This window comes from Syzygium oleosum, unplaced genomic scaffold, assembly GCF_021117445.2.
Source record: "Syzygium oleosum isolate NSW1041296 unplaced genomic scaffold, Sole_v2.1 Sole_v2.39, whole genome shotgun sequence".
Classification (NCBI taxonomy): domain Eukaryota; kingdom Viridiplantae; phylum Streptophyta; class Magnoliopsida; order Myrtales; family Myrtaceae; genus Syzygium; species Syzygium oleosum.
In genome coordinates this window covers 722488-740563 of record NW_026607523.1, presented here as the reverse complement: position 1 = coordinate 740563, position 18076 = coordinate 722488, and the positions used below count along the sequence as shown (strand labels likewise).

Sequence of the window (18076 nt, the reverse complement as noted above, 5' to 3'; positions counted from 1 at the left end):
GAGGGATATAATAATCCGGAGACTAGATTGAACATTTACCAAGAATTCAAGAACCAAATTGAACAAATTAAAAATTCATAGACCACATTACACATTAGGCCAAGGTTCATGAACCATTTAAGTAATTATCCCTCAATTGAATGGCACCTCAAAACTATTGCATAATTCATTCAAAGCAACAAAATGGAGAGAGCTACCTAGAAACATTACTTAACGACAAGAAAAATATCCTTTCTTAGAAATGTTTAAAAAAAGAAAAAAAAATGGGGGAATTTTACAGAACCACTCATCTTCCTCTTTCCTTCTCCAGCGCAACGCAAAAAACGCAGAGTGAAAAAATAAAAGGAGTACCACTTTTCTGTCTATGCAACTGAAATTTCTAGGCAGCATAACAAGCAAGCTCTCCTCTCACACATATAAGTAACATCTGCTACTACTTATTCTCCACTTTTCTGAGGTTTCAAAATCCTCCGTCAAATGGCTTTCTAGACCGAACAAGCAGCCATATAGGGGAAAACATATGTGATACTTAATCCAATGATATTAGTTGCTCTCTCTCCTCCCGTGAGCATGAGAGACTAAATATAGACAAATAGTATATGTAAGCACTAAGAAGGAAGAGAGTACGTCACAGTAAGGCCGTGAGGCATTCACAATACAAGAGTGCCAATTTTCCATACAAACTTCTCTTTTCTCACATGATGGTAATCAAATTATTTATAGTCAATCACACCAGAGGTAAAATGCTGCTTTCGGAGCTTGTACTGTAAGTTTTCATAATTGTACGCAATGAGAAAAAGTTCTCCATATTTGTAGGCAGCAAAACCCACAAACTGAAAATGATAAGCAGGCACTCAGTATTATTGAAGAAGGTTCTCGAAGAAGTATTAAACGCTAGTTTAAAAGTCCGACAGAGCAGCTTACCTGACCCCTCGATGCCAACAAAGCTCCAAATTCCAAAACCTTGTTCAGATCAAAGCTGTTACAGTAAGGTAAAAGAAAAATCAGAAAACGAACAATATATTTGTACAGAAAATGCATACGCGTATATTTGTTTCTAGCACTTTCCCAGTCCATAACCACTCCCACCACAGAAATCACTAAAGCCAAACCAGAAAAAGAATATAAGAACGTATGCAACCTTTGAAATGAAACGCTTGACACAAATTTACACTGATAAGGCAATGCCAGGATGTTTCCGAGAGTGCCATCTATCCCAATCTCGGACATCTTCATCTCAACGGCAGCAAATAACTCATTCACAGATGTGTGCTTAACATTCTGAGCAATGGCGCCTATTGCATGAGCTGCAGCAACCCTCGTATCCCAATTCTTACTACGAAGGTATTGAGCAACCTAATCAAATAATTAAACTCACATAAGCGAATGAGAATCATAAGGTGCAAAAAACATTAGCACTTCTTGAAAAACTAATATCACAGCTGTAAGAAATGAAAATATTATTACTATTTTATGGAACATATCATACTTTAAGGATCTTATTTAACTACTCGCCAAACCTTCACCTAGCCTAGCACTTCCTGAAATCCTTATCATTACAGCACACGTAAATAGCATCTGTCAACTACCATCTACGGCCAAAACCCTAGCACATGGCAGCCTCAGACACTGCAGCATCAAAAGTTAATGATACCAAACAAACATTGGGTTTCTGCACCAAAAGGAGAGCCCCTATCTGGACATCTTCCTTCTCTCTTGTTTTCAATTAAATTTATGTCGCGGAAATCCCATCATTTTACTTACAAAATACAGCGATATTCATGCACATCCCTACTCTGCACATTAGCCTCCGCACTACCTCAGAGCAATATCAAAGAGCACGATCTAAAAGAGCTATTCCCAAAACTTGTCATCATGCCCATATGAAATTTCTAATGCAGAACGCCAAGCTAACAGCAGCGAGATATATCTTCCTCCACGATTAGATTAGAGGAGTTGTCCCAATGGCATTGCAGAGAAAATAAAAATACCTTCTTTAAGAGAGAGGCCAAGTCCCGGGGATGAGACTTGGCAATATCTCCAATCTGGCGAGCCGCGGCAAGCCTCGTGGACTGAGTCGAACCAGCTAGAAACACAATTTCGTTAAGGGAAAAAAATGCAAAAATTCACCCAATCGACAGCCACGAACCGCACAAACACCAGATCCAAACAAGCACGAGACGAAAAGGATACTGTCGAGAAGAGTGAGCAGCTGATTGAGTCGCGACGATTGCTGAGCCATAGCCGCCACACCACACGCCACCACCGCAACAATGCCTTCAATCCGAAAGCCGCGGCTGCATCCTCAATCATCCAATCACCCCCGATTCGCGGGATCCCCAGCAACAACGGCGGCACTCGGTATCAAAACGGCAGCTCCGCGCCACCCGCGTGGGCACTTCGCATCAGCGGCCATGGAGCCGGCGAAAGCGCGACCGAGTCCCCTCTGGAACGGAGGGGCCAAATTCGGATCGGGGAGCGAAGCGGAGCGGCCTGGAGCACAGAGAGTGCTAGTCGACTCAGTTTCTTAGCAAAAGCAGCAGCCAAGTATGCTAGAAGGAGGCGTGATTTTAAGCAGGAAGCAAGCAACTGCAGTTAATAATTAGCGTAGTGTCAGAAAGCAATCCAAAGGTTTAGAAGAGCATGAATTCCGCATAGAATGTCTCTGCTTTCAAGTTCGTCGTATTAGACATTCATATATCTCTAGGCAAAATCAGCAGGTCAACATAAGAAAGCAATGAAACAACTAAAGCATCCAGGAAATGTCAGCTTCATGTCAGGAAAGGTCCAAATCGCTCCATTGGATAGCTCTATCTCCTCTAGTAAAGCACAGTCCTACATGAACTTGCATATCAGCCACCTAAAGAACGTGACATTATCTAAGTTGCCAAAAGCAATGGTTCACATATTGTATCAACACTATTCATAGCAGACACCGATTAAACACCCTTGATCATTGTAAAGCCTTGTGCCTCCATAACAATTTAGATATATATATCACATATTCATGAAAATTGATGTGATGTAGGACTGCTTGAAGAAATGATACAAAGTCAAGTAATATTGTAGACGTGATCAGTGCAAGATTACTTCATAAAAGTTTGCCCAGTGTTTTGCAATGGAGATGGAAGGTTGCAACAGTGCGCGAACCTTTTCATAGAAGTAGGGGTATTCTAAGCCATGTAGCGTCATGAGGATGAAGAGACTGCTGAGAGCCATGACACTGACAACTCCACCTATGTCGTACAATCTCGTCAAGAAATCACTGCAAAATTTCAGTTTACAACTTAAGTTTCTCGAGCATGAAAGATGTCAAATTCAAGAGCAAATAAACAAAAAATTCCGGAAGCAAACTCATAAAAACATGATGGGACCAGAACCTGAGTGTCCAAGGCTAAGCATGTCATTTATTTTATAATAGAACTTTGGAAGCACAGTCAATACAACACGCCATCCATCAGTCAAACCTCAGAAAAGAAATATGACCATGGGTGATAGTTTAACTAATGCCAATACTAGAGATGATGAAGGAAACAAGGTTTTTGCTGGTAATTCCAGCAACCCACACAAGAGGTCTTACTAAAACATTATGGAACAATTTACCAAACTACCATTAAATGTCGACCATAATATAAGGTTTGTGAGCCAAACTGAGCAAATTTTCTGCGCTCCTACCTTCCTCATTCAGACTGGACAGTTAAGCTACAAGTTATTATTTAGAGGCAGAGCAATCAACAGATCCATTGCAACGACTTTGCGATTTATGGAACTGCAGATCACAGCTCCTGGAATCCTCTTTCGTTCGCCACACCCACAAAGTACAACGCAAACACATCCAATGAACATGCCAGCAGCTTCAACACACACATACTCAGCAAGCCCACATAATACAGACGTTACAGCATTCACTAGTGGATATCGCACATGCATTCATTAGCAGCTCACACAGGCCCATGCTTGCTCATTCTCGCACAGAACTCAACTAAAAACCACTTGCCTAGTGCGCGCATAGCACTCTCTCACACATGACAATTTGATCAACTTACCCACTCAGCTCACACCAAGCATCCAGCATATACCAGCAACCATATAGAACACCCATTTTGCGTATAACACATCCGCCAGTCCATATTCAAAGCTTGCCTACCTCCGTAACATCTTATCCTAGCTTGACGTACACACAGAGTTCACCAACGACACCTGATCAACACACCATCCATTAGCAGCTCACACAGGCCCCATGCTTGCTGTGTGAGAGAGTGATGTTTTAGTTAAGACACGCAAATGGATGAACTCATATCGGCGAATGGCGACAGACATCAACTCGGAACCTTTCCATGTGGAGACACGCAATCCCGCGATAGATCGCAAGGCAACGGCGGATCAACAAGTAGGAACTCAACGACGACACAACAGCGACTCTAGTTGCTCAGCGAACGCTACTTACTTCCACGGAGCCGAGATTCTGCAGCAGAGCAAGAGAGAATGGGATGCGAACCGGTTCGATCAGACTGGGTCCGAAGAGGCACGAGGCCGCAGCACATCGCCCGAATCCGGGACGTGAAGACGCCGCGAGCCCGTCGCGCGGGCGGTTCTGACGGCACAATGGACGACCTCGATCGATCAACGGCGGCGACGCCGCGGCTCGACAAGGGTGGCCAAGAACGGCGTCGGGGATCATCATCATCATCATCATCATCATCATCATCTTCGACGGAGGGAAGCGGGGATTAGGGGGATTCGGGAAGGACCGCTGAAAATGGCGACGGTTAGGGCAAAAGGGGGGATGGAAGAGCTCCTCCTCCTCCTTCTTCGTCGTCGTCGAAGCGTTTTCCCTCTCTATCTCTCTCCCCCGCTCGCATCTGATAATATAAGCTCCCGAATTTTCTTGTGCATGTGTATTTTCCAACCCCAAAAAAAGGCAAAAAAAATAAAATAATAATGAATGAAATTATTATTGTTCTTCTTTTTTTTAATTTGTTAAATTATCCAAAGCAAATATTTTCGTGGCACGAAATTTCTTTGCATCCGAATATAATCTTTGTATAGGATTCGTACTTAGGTTCCTTTATCATTAGTAATAATTTAATAAATGATGAGGATTAGTGGTGTGTATTTCGCTTGGACTTTTTGCTTTTTTTATTGCGATGGCAAATTCTTCTTGAATTCAAGACAGCTATTTTTTTCAATTAAATATTCGAGACACGGGTTATATATGAGGACGAAATATAATATCGTATAAGGAATAAAATTTGACGAATTATGTATAGGATATAGTTAATAACCGATTATTTGTTAAAAATAACATCATATAAGGAATAAATAATGACAGATTGTGTACAAGATATAATTAATAACCGATTATCTGCTATAGGGTCGAATTTGTTTTTTGCATTGTTAAACTGAGGTTCATCAAGAAATTTTTGAAAGAAATCGAACGAATTTAGGGATAATGACACAAATGGTCCTGAATTTTGGCTAAATATGCAATGTGCTTCCTAAACTTTTAATTTATTCAATGTGATCCTTGAATTTTACTCCAATGTGCAATGTAGTCCTTGAACTTTTAAATTGTTCAATATGATCCATAGATTTTTGGTATATGTTCGATTTAATCTCTAAACTATATGAAAATATTAAATGTTGTCCTTTTATTAATTAAGCTTACGGACAAAATTGATCATTTCTATATAATTCAAAGACCACATTAAACAATTTAAAAGTTCGTAGATCATATTACATATTAGGCTAAAGTTAGGGATCACATTGAAGATATTAAAAATTTAGCGACTATATTGCACCTTAGGTCAAACATCAGAAATCATTTGTGTCATTTTTCCTTAAAATTTATTATGGTTAATACCACAAAAAACCCCAAACTGGTATACCTATGACAAATTTACTCCAAACTATTTTTTTTACCACAAAAAACCCCAAACCAGTATACCTGTGACAATTTTACCCCGAACTAATTTGACCACCAAAAATCTAAAATTGGTCTATCTGTGACAAATTTATCTTCCGTTAAATTTTATTGTCAAATTGCTAAGTTTGATAGCACGTGGTAGTTGACAGGTGTACCAGTTTGGGGTTTTACCCCTCTGTTTGTCACAAGTTTATCAATTTGTGATTTTTCGTGATATTAATCCAATTTAACGGGTACTAACGAAGAGTAAATTCGTCACAAATGTACCAGTTTGGGGTTTTTAGTGGTCAAAAAATTAGTTTGGGGTAAAATTATCACAAGTATACCAGTTTGAGATTTTTGGTGATCAAAAAATTAGTTTGAGGTAAAATTATCACAAGTGTACCAGTGTGGGGTTTTTAGTGGTCAAAATAATAGTTCGGGATAAATTTGTCATAGATATACCAATTTGAGATTTTTGGTGATTAAAAAATTAGTTCGGGGTAAAATTATCATAGGTATACCAGTTTGGAGTTTTTCGTGGTATTAACGCAATTCATTTTACGTTAAAATGAATGGATTGTGAACAGTCAATAGACGATCTGGGCCTCTTAGATGAATTTTCAATGGTATTAATCTTTTTCAATCTACTACTTTATTCTTGCTTTTTACCTTACCTTTAGGAATTCGCAAGCAACTACCGAGACTACGACGGTTAGGGCAAACAATGAAGCTCCTTCTCTCCTATTTCTCTTCGTAGTCGTCGAAGGACTCTCTCCCTCTCTCGCATATGATGATATAAGCTCCCAATTTTTTTATATGCATTTGTCTATTCAACCAAAAACGGAAAAAAATAATAAATAAAATTATCCTTTTTGATAAATATTGAAATTATCCAAGCAATAATTTTCGTGGCACAAAATTTCTTTAAATCTGAATATAAGCTTTTATAGGATTCATAATTTCTTATTATGTATCTTCCATGCAATCTTCACAAAATATTTGTACTCTTCGTCCTTGTGAGTTAGAAACAATACCCAAGTGAATCTAAAGTAATCATCGAAAACAACAAGATAGTATCTACTTCCTCCAAGACTAATATTTCTTGTAGGTCCGAAGATCCACGTGGAGAAGCTACAAAACTCTGTTGATAGCAATAGTGTTTATGGATTTGAATGTACTCTCCATTTGCTCACCTAACAAGCATTCATTGCGTAGCTCATTCTTCTCATACCTCATTCTTGGAAGACCACATACCAAGTCCTTTGTTGCTAGCTTAGAAATCTTCTTCACACTAATATGACCTAGCTTTCTGTGCAGAAACTCTTTCTTTTCTTTACTAGATATTAAGTAACAGGCAGTATCATAGTTGATATTGAGTAGATAGATATTTTCATACCTCTAGCCAGATAAAACCTATGATAGATCATTGCCTTTACCTATGCATTCACCATCTTTAAAGCTGATCTTGTATCCTTTGTCACACAGTTGACAGATACTTATAAGGTTCCTTTGACTAATACTACATCTTCAATGATTAGCTTTCCAAGCTTGATGTCGGCTTTACCGATTATTCTTCCTTTGTCTTTTCCTCTAAAAGTGACAACTCCTCCATCAATTTGGGTTAAGGATAGGAATTTGTCAGCATCTCCAGTCATATGTTGCGAGCATCAGCTATTTAGCTACCATTTTTTGCTCAGCCTTTTTATAGGGAAAGATTTCATTTTTTTTTGGTACCCAAACAAACTTGGGTCATTTTACGTTGGTGGACTTATACTTCCGGTGGATCTTCTTTGGCTTAGCTTGCTCATTTGGACATTCATATTTATGATGACCATCTCTATTGCAGATAGAACAATGATTTTTAGCAAAATGATTTTTGTAGTCTTACATGTGAGGCTTTTTCTTGATTCTATCCTTTGTGCTAGGAAAATGATTTATTTCTTCTTCATCTTCCTCATAATCCAAAACGGATTTATTATAATAAGAAATTTGAATTGAAAGAATGTGCTCGATTATCTTTGAACCAAGAGAAAATTTGGTGCAAATTTTAGACACATTCTCCTCAAGAGATACATGATCTTTCTTTGAAAGTTCATATTCACCTTTGACGGGATTAAGTTCTGTGACATTCTGAAATCCGACTCACTTGGGATTTATGAAATGAATGGTTTATGGACGTGCTTGTAGTGAGATCTCGCCCGGAATTGATCACTTCGGGAATACTAACCGTTAGGGAAAGGCTAATTAGGGATTTAAATTCGCGCGACCAAAGAACTCGATCGTGAACCGACTTTCGATCATGAAAATTGTCGAGGTGACATTTTGAGCCAATATAGGCCGATTCAAGGATAGCTAGGGATCAGTTCGCCATTGTCATACGAGTGGATCGCGGGTGATTCCGCTTGACCACGAAATGAATTGACGAATGACCCCAAACCTATACCAAACGATCGTGCCCGTCGGAACTAGCGATCGATCCTCGCGATTAAGTGACAACCGAGGTCGTCACGACCCAAGTGAACTTGAACGTGGCTTGATTCAGTATCGGCCACGGGTCAAAAGTGCGAATTTCCCCAAAAGCCACCCGTTAGTCTGAGATATGCTCAAGTTGCGTTATTTAAAATTTAGTCATTAATTATAGACCAAGTTGGACATTGGAAATTTAGAAAGTCACGACAGAACATTTGGACGATGTTGTTATTAGCATGATCAACCTTAGAATTGTCCGAATCCTTAAGAAAAATCGAATTTCGACGAGAAATGAAAAATGACCATTTTACCCCTGGAAGTTTGTTAAGGCCAAGTGTAAATGGGGAAGGGTATTTTGGTAATTTTACCCTCATTTTAGAAATGACAATTTTTGGACAATTTTGCCCTTGGACTTTTTGGGAAATTCCCATTTTACCCTTGGATATTTTGGAAAAGATTCGATCTCGACCGTTGATCTCAAGATAAGAACGGATCGTGGCCGTCAATTTGAAAATAGAGAGAGGGGCAAGATGGTCATTTGCCAAAAGGGGGTCAATTATTGGTTTATATATACCAATTTCTCTCTCTCCCCCCTCTCATTTCTCCCTCTCTCTCTCGGCACACCCCCCCACCGACCGACCGCCTCCTCTCCCCCTTGGCCGTACTGCCGCCGTGCCGGCCACCGTCCGACCGTCGCCGCCCGTCCGATCACCAAGCCGTCCCCTCATCACCCTCAAGCCGCCGTCCCTCTCTCCCTCTCGGCCGATCTCTCTCTCTCCCTCCCGTGGCCGTGAGTAGCCGGCCGAGCAAGCCGCCACCGCCGTCGCCGATCGCCGCCGATCAGCTGGACCGCCGCTGCCACCGCGTGACCGCCGGCTCATCACCCTCTCTCTCTTACTTGGACGCGCTTAGGATTACAAGTAAGTTACAATCTAAACCCTATTTAGGATATCGAGTATTAACGGACTCGTTTAGACGCGGTTTAGGGTAGTTTAGGGGCTGATTTGGATGAGGGGTCTTAGGGATGAAATTGTGGTATTTTGGTGGTAAATTATAGGCCAATTAAGGGCTGTGAATGATTGGTTTGAATGCTGGAAAATTCTGTTTGGCGCGTGGAATGGATAGTTTGATTCGGCAATTAATTGCGTGAAATTGCCGTGTAATGCCATGATCGTTGTGCTATGGTTTTTGTGATGAAAAATGGCATGTTATATGATGGTTGTGGCATGGTAGTTTGAACCTTGTGGAATGAATTTTGAGGGCTGAAGTTCGGTGGTTATCAACAAGGACTCAGATCCTTGAAGTTTGGGTTGAATCTCGAAATTGTGTTTTCTGTACCCTCCCGGTTTACTATTTTTGTGGAGATTTTTGGAGGCCGAATCAGGGGTGGTGTCCTTCACGAAATTTTTTCCTCACATCCTGAGGTATAACATATTTTAAATTTGGAATTCTTGGAGGCCATTTGGGTTGCACGAAAACCCATTTTCAGACCGTCGTAAAACTGCTCGGAACACTGTTCATCCCGACCTTCTTGTCTTGTCGAATTTTTATAAAATTTTTCAGATCTATTTTCAATAAACTTCCTTCACAAAAGTTGTTGACGACTTTCTTTTCTATGACATATAAAAATTTCAAAGTTTTTCAAGGTGATTTTGGTGTTGAAAGAAATGTTTTTTGTGGACAAAACAGTCTGTTAGAGCGAACTGATTCTGGTCTGGTTTCGAGGGACGAAAAAGCATGGTTGCAGATTAAACTGGATTTCGTGTTCTTCATAAGAAATGTTTATCAAGATGTTTTTTTATGATATATCCAAAATTTAGAATTTTTGAAGTTCGTTTACTATTTATTTTGATGGGATTCCGGTCACTGTGTAAACTGCCCAGATTTACCCTAATTCTATGGATGTTCATTTTTATGAGCGGAATGGTGGGGGTGTCGAGGTTGACTAGTTGCTGCCCTCGTGACTGGAATTGATGCTTGAATGTGTGTTTGTATGTTCTAGGGGCTGCATTGAAATGATTGAATTGGGTGCATTTGGGTGCATTTAGTTAATGTTCGAGTATGTGAACGTGTGAGATTTGAGGCGTGTGATGTGCGTGTGATCACTAAAAAGCCCTGAGGCGTGTTTACGCGGGGTACAGATAAAATACGGCGTGTTGGCATGTTCGTGTGATCACTAAATCCCTGAGGCGTGTTTACGCGGGTCGCGATAGGAATGTGTGATGTGGCAAGTGAGAATGTGATCGGGCCTGAGGTGTGTTTACGCGGGTCGCGATAGGAATGTGGGGCCTGAGGCGTGTTTACGCGGGCCGAGGAAAGAGATGGAAAATTAAAATGGTGTGATAGTGCATGAATGAGTGTGAAATGTGGGGTTCGGAATTGTTGTGTGTACGACATGTGCTGTTGGGCATGAGAATGTCTTGGAATGTGTATGTGGTTTGAAATTCGTGTATTTGAGACTAATGTGCAGGTTGAGCCCAGGTAAGTACATTTGTGTGTGTGATATGTATGTATTGAATGATTGGGTGTTTAGACCTGTCTGGAGATACGTGGTAGCTTAAATGGGGTTTAGGCTGTCAACTTATTGAGAGTTGTCTCATGGTTGTTTAACCAACTTATTTCAGAACCCCGCCCTGAGCCATGAATCTACCGCCACCACCGCCCCAGCGTTTTGGTATCCCAATGCACACCGACCATGCAGTAGTAGAATACCCTATAGATAATCCGATCGAGATTGAGGCAGATTCTGAGTCGTCAGAGGAGCAGGTGAATCTGGGGGAGTCAGATTCAAGTTCAGAGGAGACCGACTCGGACTTGACACCATCTAGAGTTCGTAGGAGTTAGCTGAGGGCAGGGTGATCATTTTTGAAGTACCCTTTTTTGAAGTTGTTGACGTAATCCGGAGAAGCCAGTTTTTATGTGTATTATAGGTTGATGAAATTTTGGTGAGTGCTCGAAGTGACTAATGGTTGTGTAATGGACGAGAATGGATATTGTATATATATATCGAGGTGTAATGTTATGTTTGGTGGTTTAGCGAATTATCTCTCCCTATTACCCCATGATTTTATTGTCAGGGTTTATGTTCTTGTTTCCGCCATGTGCAAACTCTGATGTGATCGTTTGAGGTCGGCGACGTTTCCTGGGTCGTCGCATTAATTCGACCAAAGAGGGATGTCGCGAACTCGATAGGGTTCGGGGCGTGACAAGTTCCTTTCTCAAATTGACGAGTTCCTCTTTGTGCTTTGTATCTTGGTTTGTGAGTTTTGAAACCTCTCTTTAAGTAAGGGCAAATGCCTTGTCATCTATTTCACATCACGTTTAATTGTGATGTAAGGGCACAGTTCTTCTTTTATAATTAATGATTTGTCATACCTTATTTCCTTTTTTGTTTTTTTCCCTTCTTTTTTTGGTCTCAGTTTGGGCTGGTAGTGTCCGAAAATGGTGAGGAAAGAGAGGGAAAGAGAGAGGCGCAGCAATGGTGGTGAAGCAGCGGCGCCAGTGGCTGTTCCGGTGGTGTCACGGTGGCTGGAACGGTTGCTGGTCAGGCAAGGTGGTGGGGTGAAGCTCGGTCGAATGAGAGGAACAAGGGAGGAGAGAGAGAGAGAGCAAGAGAGAGAGAGAGAGAGAGAGAGAGAGAGAGAGAGAGAATATGATCTTGATTTTTACTAACCCCACTACCAACCCCACTACAAATCCAATGGTCCACAATCTATTCTCTTCCCCAAGCCAAGATCCAAAGGCCCATAATTTTTCTCTCAACAATTTCCCAAAATTACAAATGGTAACAAAAAATAAATAAGCAAGATGGGGAGGCACACAGACCAAAAAAAAAAAATCGCACTACTTAACTATGGATTCATGAAGAAAATCCAGATGACATTCCTTCTACATAAAGGTCGAACATGTTCATCACCAAGTTCTCCATCATGAGATTTGCAGCTTCTACGGCGCATTATGCGTTTGAGCTCTAATCCCAGCAGAAAACACACAAAAAAACCAGAAACCGCCTGTTATCTATAACTTGATAAATGGGATTAATCATAACTTACTTACGTTCTAAACTTGCCAAGTGATACAGAGATAGACCTACTGCTTATTCGTATAAAACATGCATCATCATAATTTAAACATGAAAAGCTAACCTTTCACACCTTCCCCTCCTGCGCATTCATGTGCATTCGCTATCATTCTCCCTTCCCCGATACAGGTGCTTCGCGACATTTGATAATTCCCTCAATTGTTCAATTTGCAATTTCAAGATGTGTTTTTCATAAAGCTACTTTTCGATTTTAATTGCTCGGCGATAGAATTCTTCCTTTTGTCTCTGAAAGATCATGAGTGTCAAAAAAGACTAACATGAAAAGATACGTATTTTGAACAAATATAAATAGAATACCTTGTGTTCTTCAGCGAGTTTCAGAACCCTTTCAATCTGTTGTAACTTTAAGGCAGCTAATTGGAGTGCACGATTCTCCGGGGCGTTCTGGTGATCTCTTTTCATTCTTTTGGTATCCGAAAAATCAAAACTGCTAAACTAGATTCAACTTGATCAATATGTATATTATGACAACTAAAACCAACAAATAGAACTGAAAACACCAAAGGGAAAAATCGTGAAAGAGAAAAGTGAGAAAACGAAAACACCAACCTTTCTGTCCTCTAATGGAGAGAAAGAAGTGGGGTTTTCTCTTGTCTACGATTGTCCGAGGCAGAAGCCCTCCTATTTTTGATTGAATTGAATAAGGGTGACGCCATCATTTTTTTGGTCGTTGAAGGCCCTCCGCATCTCTCTCGCTGAGTCCAGATACACACACACAGAGCGAGAAGGAGAAACAGCCACGTGGCGAAAGCTGTTATTTGCGACAGGGACCAAATCCTCCCTCGCTTCCTTCTTCATCGCGCGAACCCTTTCTTCTCCATCTTCCGTCCCCTCGAGAGTGGCGAGTGGGCGGGGGGAGGTTGGAGAGTTTAGTGGCAATGGAGGCGTTCAACGCCCAGAATCCAGAGAAGTTATTGATCATTTAGATGATTAGTTTTAATGTATACCCCACATTTATCTTGAAATCTATCTCACTAATCTGTTAATTATAGCTAAATACCAAACTGGACATAATTCTGAAATAATTAATTTTTTTGTTAAGAGAAATGATCGGAAATATTTTAAATATAACTTTCCCCAAACAAAAAGTTCATTTCCAATGGGCTTGAAAAATACTATTTTACTAACCAATGCAAACAGACAGTAGGCAGCGAGGATGCGTTCCTTATTTTTACGTGCCGGTGCCCACACGCTTCGTACTCCCAAATTCTCACTATATCTTTTTCTTCCCGATAGGAGGGAATATCCTCTAAGAGTTTTACATCCGAAGGACCCCGAGATTCGGACGAGGTATTGAATTTAGCCTTTTAAGGACTTGATTAAGTCCGAACTCAGCTACTTTAAGCGGGTGCACATTTAAGTCAAAGTCCCTTCCTTCTTTAAATGAGCTTTCTAGATGTCAAAGCATTCATAAGCTCAGCCATATTCCCCAGCTTGATGCATGCTGGTTGATGAATAATTTGCTATGAATCTAACGGATGCAGTTTATATTTTTTTACATTCATCATTTAATTTGGGCCAATTTTCAGCATATATTTTCTGGCAAAAATACACCACAAGTGCCATAACTTGTGTACGGCGATCACTTGGTGCCATAACTTTTTTTTCGGATCACTTTGGTGCCAAGTTGGAGGAAAAGAGATCACTTTAGTGCCAATTTGGCCGGAAATCCGACGTGGCATTTTTTTTATTAATTTTTGACGCTGATGTGGCTCACCGGAGGCTGAGTTAGCGTGTACAGTCATCATTTATAATTTTAAATATTTTTTTTCCTTTTTTTTTCTTCTTTCCTTTTTCTTTTCTTTTCTTTTTTTTTCTTTTCTCCTCTTCAAAAAATTGTGTTAGGTGACTGGAATTAATGAGTTAATGAGATGTTTGATGGTGTTAATTTGAAGCTAAAACAACAACGAACAAAACTAAGGAAGATGAACATAGCAAAGAGTTGATCATGCTCGTCGTAGGAATAATTGCGGAATGTTGGAAAAAGCGAAAAATGAAAGAGGCAAAGGGAAACTTAGCAAAGCGGAACCGTGTTTTGGATATGATGGACTAGGAAAGGACCGTAAAAGAAATAGAGGAAATAAAACAAAAAAAAAAAAAACTAAAAAAAATTAATTAAAAAATATAAAAATGATAAGGAACTTCAAGTCTTAGTTAGGTAGTAGAATCTAAAATAATTTAATAATTCCATAGTTTAGGTTCACTGTGGGAATCTATTCTGATTTTAGGACAATTGGTTAGATAGCTTTCCTGGAAAAAATATGAAATAAAAAATGTCAAAAAAGGAAACTCAAAAAAAATGTTATAATGGTGTGGTTGGGGGTTGATCGGCTTCATCGATTATATGCATCAATCTTTCAAAGGATCTCCTCGATTGTCTAAGTTCCTTGTTGGTCATTTCTTATGTGAACATTCTAATGCTTTTCATTGATTAGGGTAAATTTATGATTTGGACTTTAGATGAAGCCTGACATCATTTAAACTCTCACTTTCTTCCTTGCAAAATTTATATTTAATGCCAAACGAATCTAATGTGTTATGTTTTTATGTATATCACACTATGGTTTTGATAGTTCCACCACCAGAGCAATGCACAAGCAGTAAGCTAATATATATGTATAGTGTATACAAATAAATTTTTTTTAACATGCATATTTATTCATAAATCTAACAACCCCAGAATTAAAGCTCAAGTTAGATGGCATCACATTGTGTCAGTTCATATTTGCAGACGAGCGCATATGGCTTCTCCAGGACACGAGGATGAAAGCCGCTTGTTGAGAGAGATTCGACCGGTATTTTGTGTATAATTCCTGCTAGTTCCTCATTAATGTTTTATATGACGGTAGACCGATTTTTTTTAATCAAATTGCATTATGTGATTGAATTGAATGTTGCATTCATGATTAGAATAATGGAACAATTATTTTTGGGATTACATAATTGGAGACAATCCAAATTATGTTTGATTAAGTATCTAGGGTTTATGATAGATTATATATGACTTTCTTGACTGCATTGATATGCTGTCTGAAATTAGACGGATCAATGAAGATACGAAGATATGCATTACGCATGCATGACAAGTTCACATTTAAATTAAAGAAATATCGTTTTTGGAAAACACTTTTCTACTTTTAAGATATGTTCATCCAGCTTCGTAAATAGAATGGTGGTAGCCTTGAGGAATATAGCTTCGGATGAGCAATGGTGGTTGTATAAGAATTGTCAACTATGGGTTGAGAGTATGATAAGAATTGTCAATTATGCAAGAATACCTAAATTTTTTAAAACATTATATGAGATATTCTATATGCCACTGATTGACTTACATAAGGTGCCAACTGACTTTGCAGGTATCAGCACCCATAGCTAGAGATTCTAATGTGAACAAGACCATTCAATCGGAGTTGATTGAGAACTCCAATCCTCCTACATAGGCACAGCTAAAGTACGCCTTAAGATGCACCCTGGTAGCCTCCCTCACCTCATTTCTGCTGGGCTTTGGTAAGTCCTCCCCCACACTCTCTCTCTCTCTCTCTCATGAGAAGACTTACCCTCCGGTCGTCCATGAAGCTTTGAAGTATATACCTGTGAATTAATTTTCCATACAGTGAATCGGTCTTTGTAGAAAACAAAAAAAAGTTAGCTATATCTTAGTCATTATTTTTTTTTTGTCTAGCTTTATTATCTATACAACTGATAGATCTATCACCAAAAGTCATATTTTAATGAATAGGAAATAAAAAAAGAAAAAAAATATTACTTAATATTGGATAACATCATCCCTGTTTTCTTTGTCCTGTTTGAGCCAATCAAGTTAATTTCTGATAAACTTCGTCGCATTTATTAATTCTTATAATTCTTATTTTATAATCACATGTATTAGGAAAATAAATTCAAATAAAATGGTGAAAATAGGGAACTTAATATTTTTTTATTTTTTCAATTTCTTGTATATGGTTATAATTTATGTGATAATGTTATAACGATAAATAATATTTTCTTGTGTTTTTTTTATTTTGGCAAAAATAGGAGTGTAGAGCGAGACGTTAACTACCATAAAGAAGGACTAGGAGCTAGCCGACAAGCATGTTGACCGACTGACTCTGAACCTCCACATATTTACACTTCTTGGGTCGGTGTTTGCAGGGTGGACCGCCTATAGGATCAGTCGCCGGTTAAACATCTTCTTGGTGGGATTCATCTTCTTCATTGGGCCCTTATTCATTGGCTTTGCTTCCAATAACTTCATCATCTTGTTAGGCTGCATCATCGCTCACGTCGGAGTCGGCTACGCCCTTACAATGACCCCCATCTACGTGGCTGAGGTCTCCCCCGCCTCTTACTGTGAGTGCTTCACCTCTTTCCCTGAGGTACTCACTCATTTTCCTCTTTGTTTTTTCTAATTTTGAGCATCTTTTTCACTTTTTTATATGTTATCATTTTTTGTCTTTTTCATTATATGTTTCGATGGTTTAGGTGTTCATTAATGTAGGCATCGCTCGCGGCTACGCCTACAATTATATGTTCTCCATGATCAATTTCAACGGTTGGTGTCTCATGCTATGCAAAGGAGCAATCTCCTTGGTCCTGCTCGCCATATCATGGTCCTCGCCATGCCGGAATCCCCCCGATGGCTCATCATGCGAGGAAAGCTGCTCAAAGCGAAGCGCATCCTCGCCAAGATCTCCGCCTCCAAGGAGGAAACTAAACTCCAATTTTAAAAATATCAAGGCGGCTTCTGGCGTCCCTCCAGAGTGGAATGATGAGCTGGCGTCCCTCCAGAGTGGAATGATGATGTTGTCATTGTGCCAAGCATCGGGGAGGGTGTGTGGCAGGATCTCCTCCGCCACCCGAGCCCATCTCTCCGCTACATGCTCCTCTGCGCCATTATGATCCAATTATTCCAAAAGGCCTATGGAATTGACATTATCCTCCTTTACATTGCTCGTTTCTTAGAGAAGGCTGGCTTCATATCCTCTGACAAGAAGATCTTATTGACCATCCTAGTCGAAGTTGCAAAGACAATATGCATCCTCGTGGCCACTTTGCTTCTTGACAAGCTCAGGCGACGGCTGTTGCTGTTGAGCAGCATAGGTGGGATGTTTGTGTCTCTTGTCATCCTCAGAACATGTCTTGTGAAGATTGACCAAATCGACACAAAGCATATTGATGACCCAAATGACATGAAGCAAATGTGGGTGGTAAAAATGTGCATCACCTCATTATTCCTTTACGTGGCCTCCTTCTCCGTAAGGATGGGGCGTTTCACTTCGGTATTCAACTCTGAGGTATTCCCACTTAAGCTGCGAGCATAGGGATGCGCAATTGCCTTTGCTGCGAACCAAGGGGCGAGTGCATTGATATCATCTATATTCTAAGTGCTGGACAAGCCGATGTCCCTCGACGGGGCTGCCTTCTCATTCGCGGTGGTCTCCATCATAGCATGGGTAGTCTACTTCATCACAATGCTGGAGACCGAGGACTGTTCTCTAGAGGAGACGTGCTACTTTTTTGGTGAACAGATCCAGCGGAGGTTTACGGTTAGCGAAATTGAAATGCAAGGGAACAACGGGAGGACGCGATCGAGGTAA

The 18076-nt window shown here is 40.1% G+C and overlaps 2 protein-coding genes across 5 annotated transcripts; one reads left to right on the top strand and one right to left on the bottom strand.

Annotated features, from left to right (window-relative positions):
- Positions 1-647: 647 nt before the first annotated feature.
- On the bottom strand, positions 648-4691 carry LOC115663031 (TATA-binding protein-associated factor BTAF1-like). 4 transcript variants are annotated; one of them, XM_056305762.1, is made up of 6 exons: positions 4047-4691; positions 3151-3265; positions 2194-2589; positions 1992-2086; positions 1142-1356; positions 648-979 (listed from the first exon to the last, which is right to left on the bottom strand). In XM_056305762.1, the coding sequence occupies exons 3-6, from the start codon at positions 2240-2242 to the stop codon at positions 895-897; spliced, it is 444 nt and encodes a 147-aa protein (XP_056161737.1). In that variant the 5' UTR covers positions 2243-2589; positions 3151-3265; positions 4047-4691; the 3' UTR covers positions 648-894. The 4 variants fall into 4 exon arrangements, with proteins under 4 accessions (XP_056161737.1, XP_056161736.1, XP_056161738.1 ...); XM_056305761.1 differs by having other exon boundaries at positions 3151-4200; positions 4332-4691; XM_056305763.1 differs by having other exon boundaries at positions 4499-4691.
- On the top strand, positions 3488-18076 carry LOC130135913 (polyol transporter 5-like). Its single transcript, XM_056305777.1, has 5 exons — positions 3488-3548; positions 16746-16855; positions 16962-17309; positions 17396-17773; positions 17876-18076. Exons 1-5 carry the CDS (start codon positions 3488-3490, stop codon positions 18074-18076), a joined length of 1098 nt encoding a protein of 365 aa, XP_056161752.1.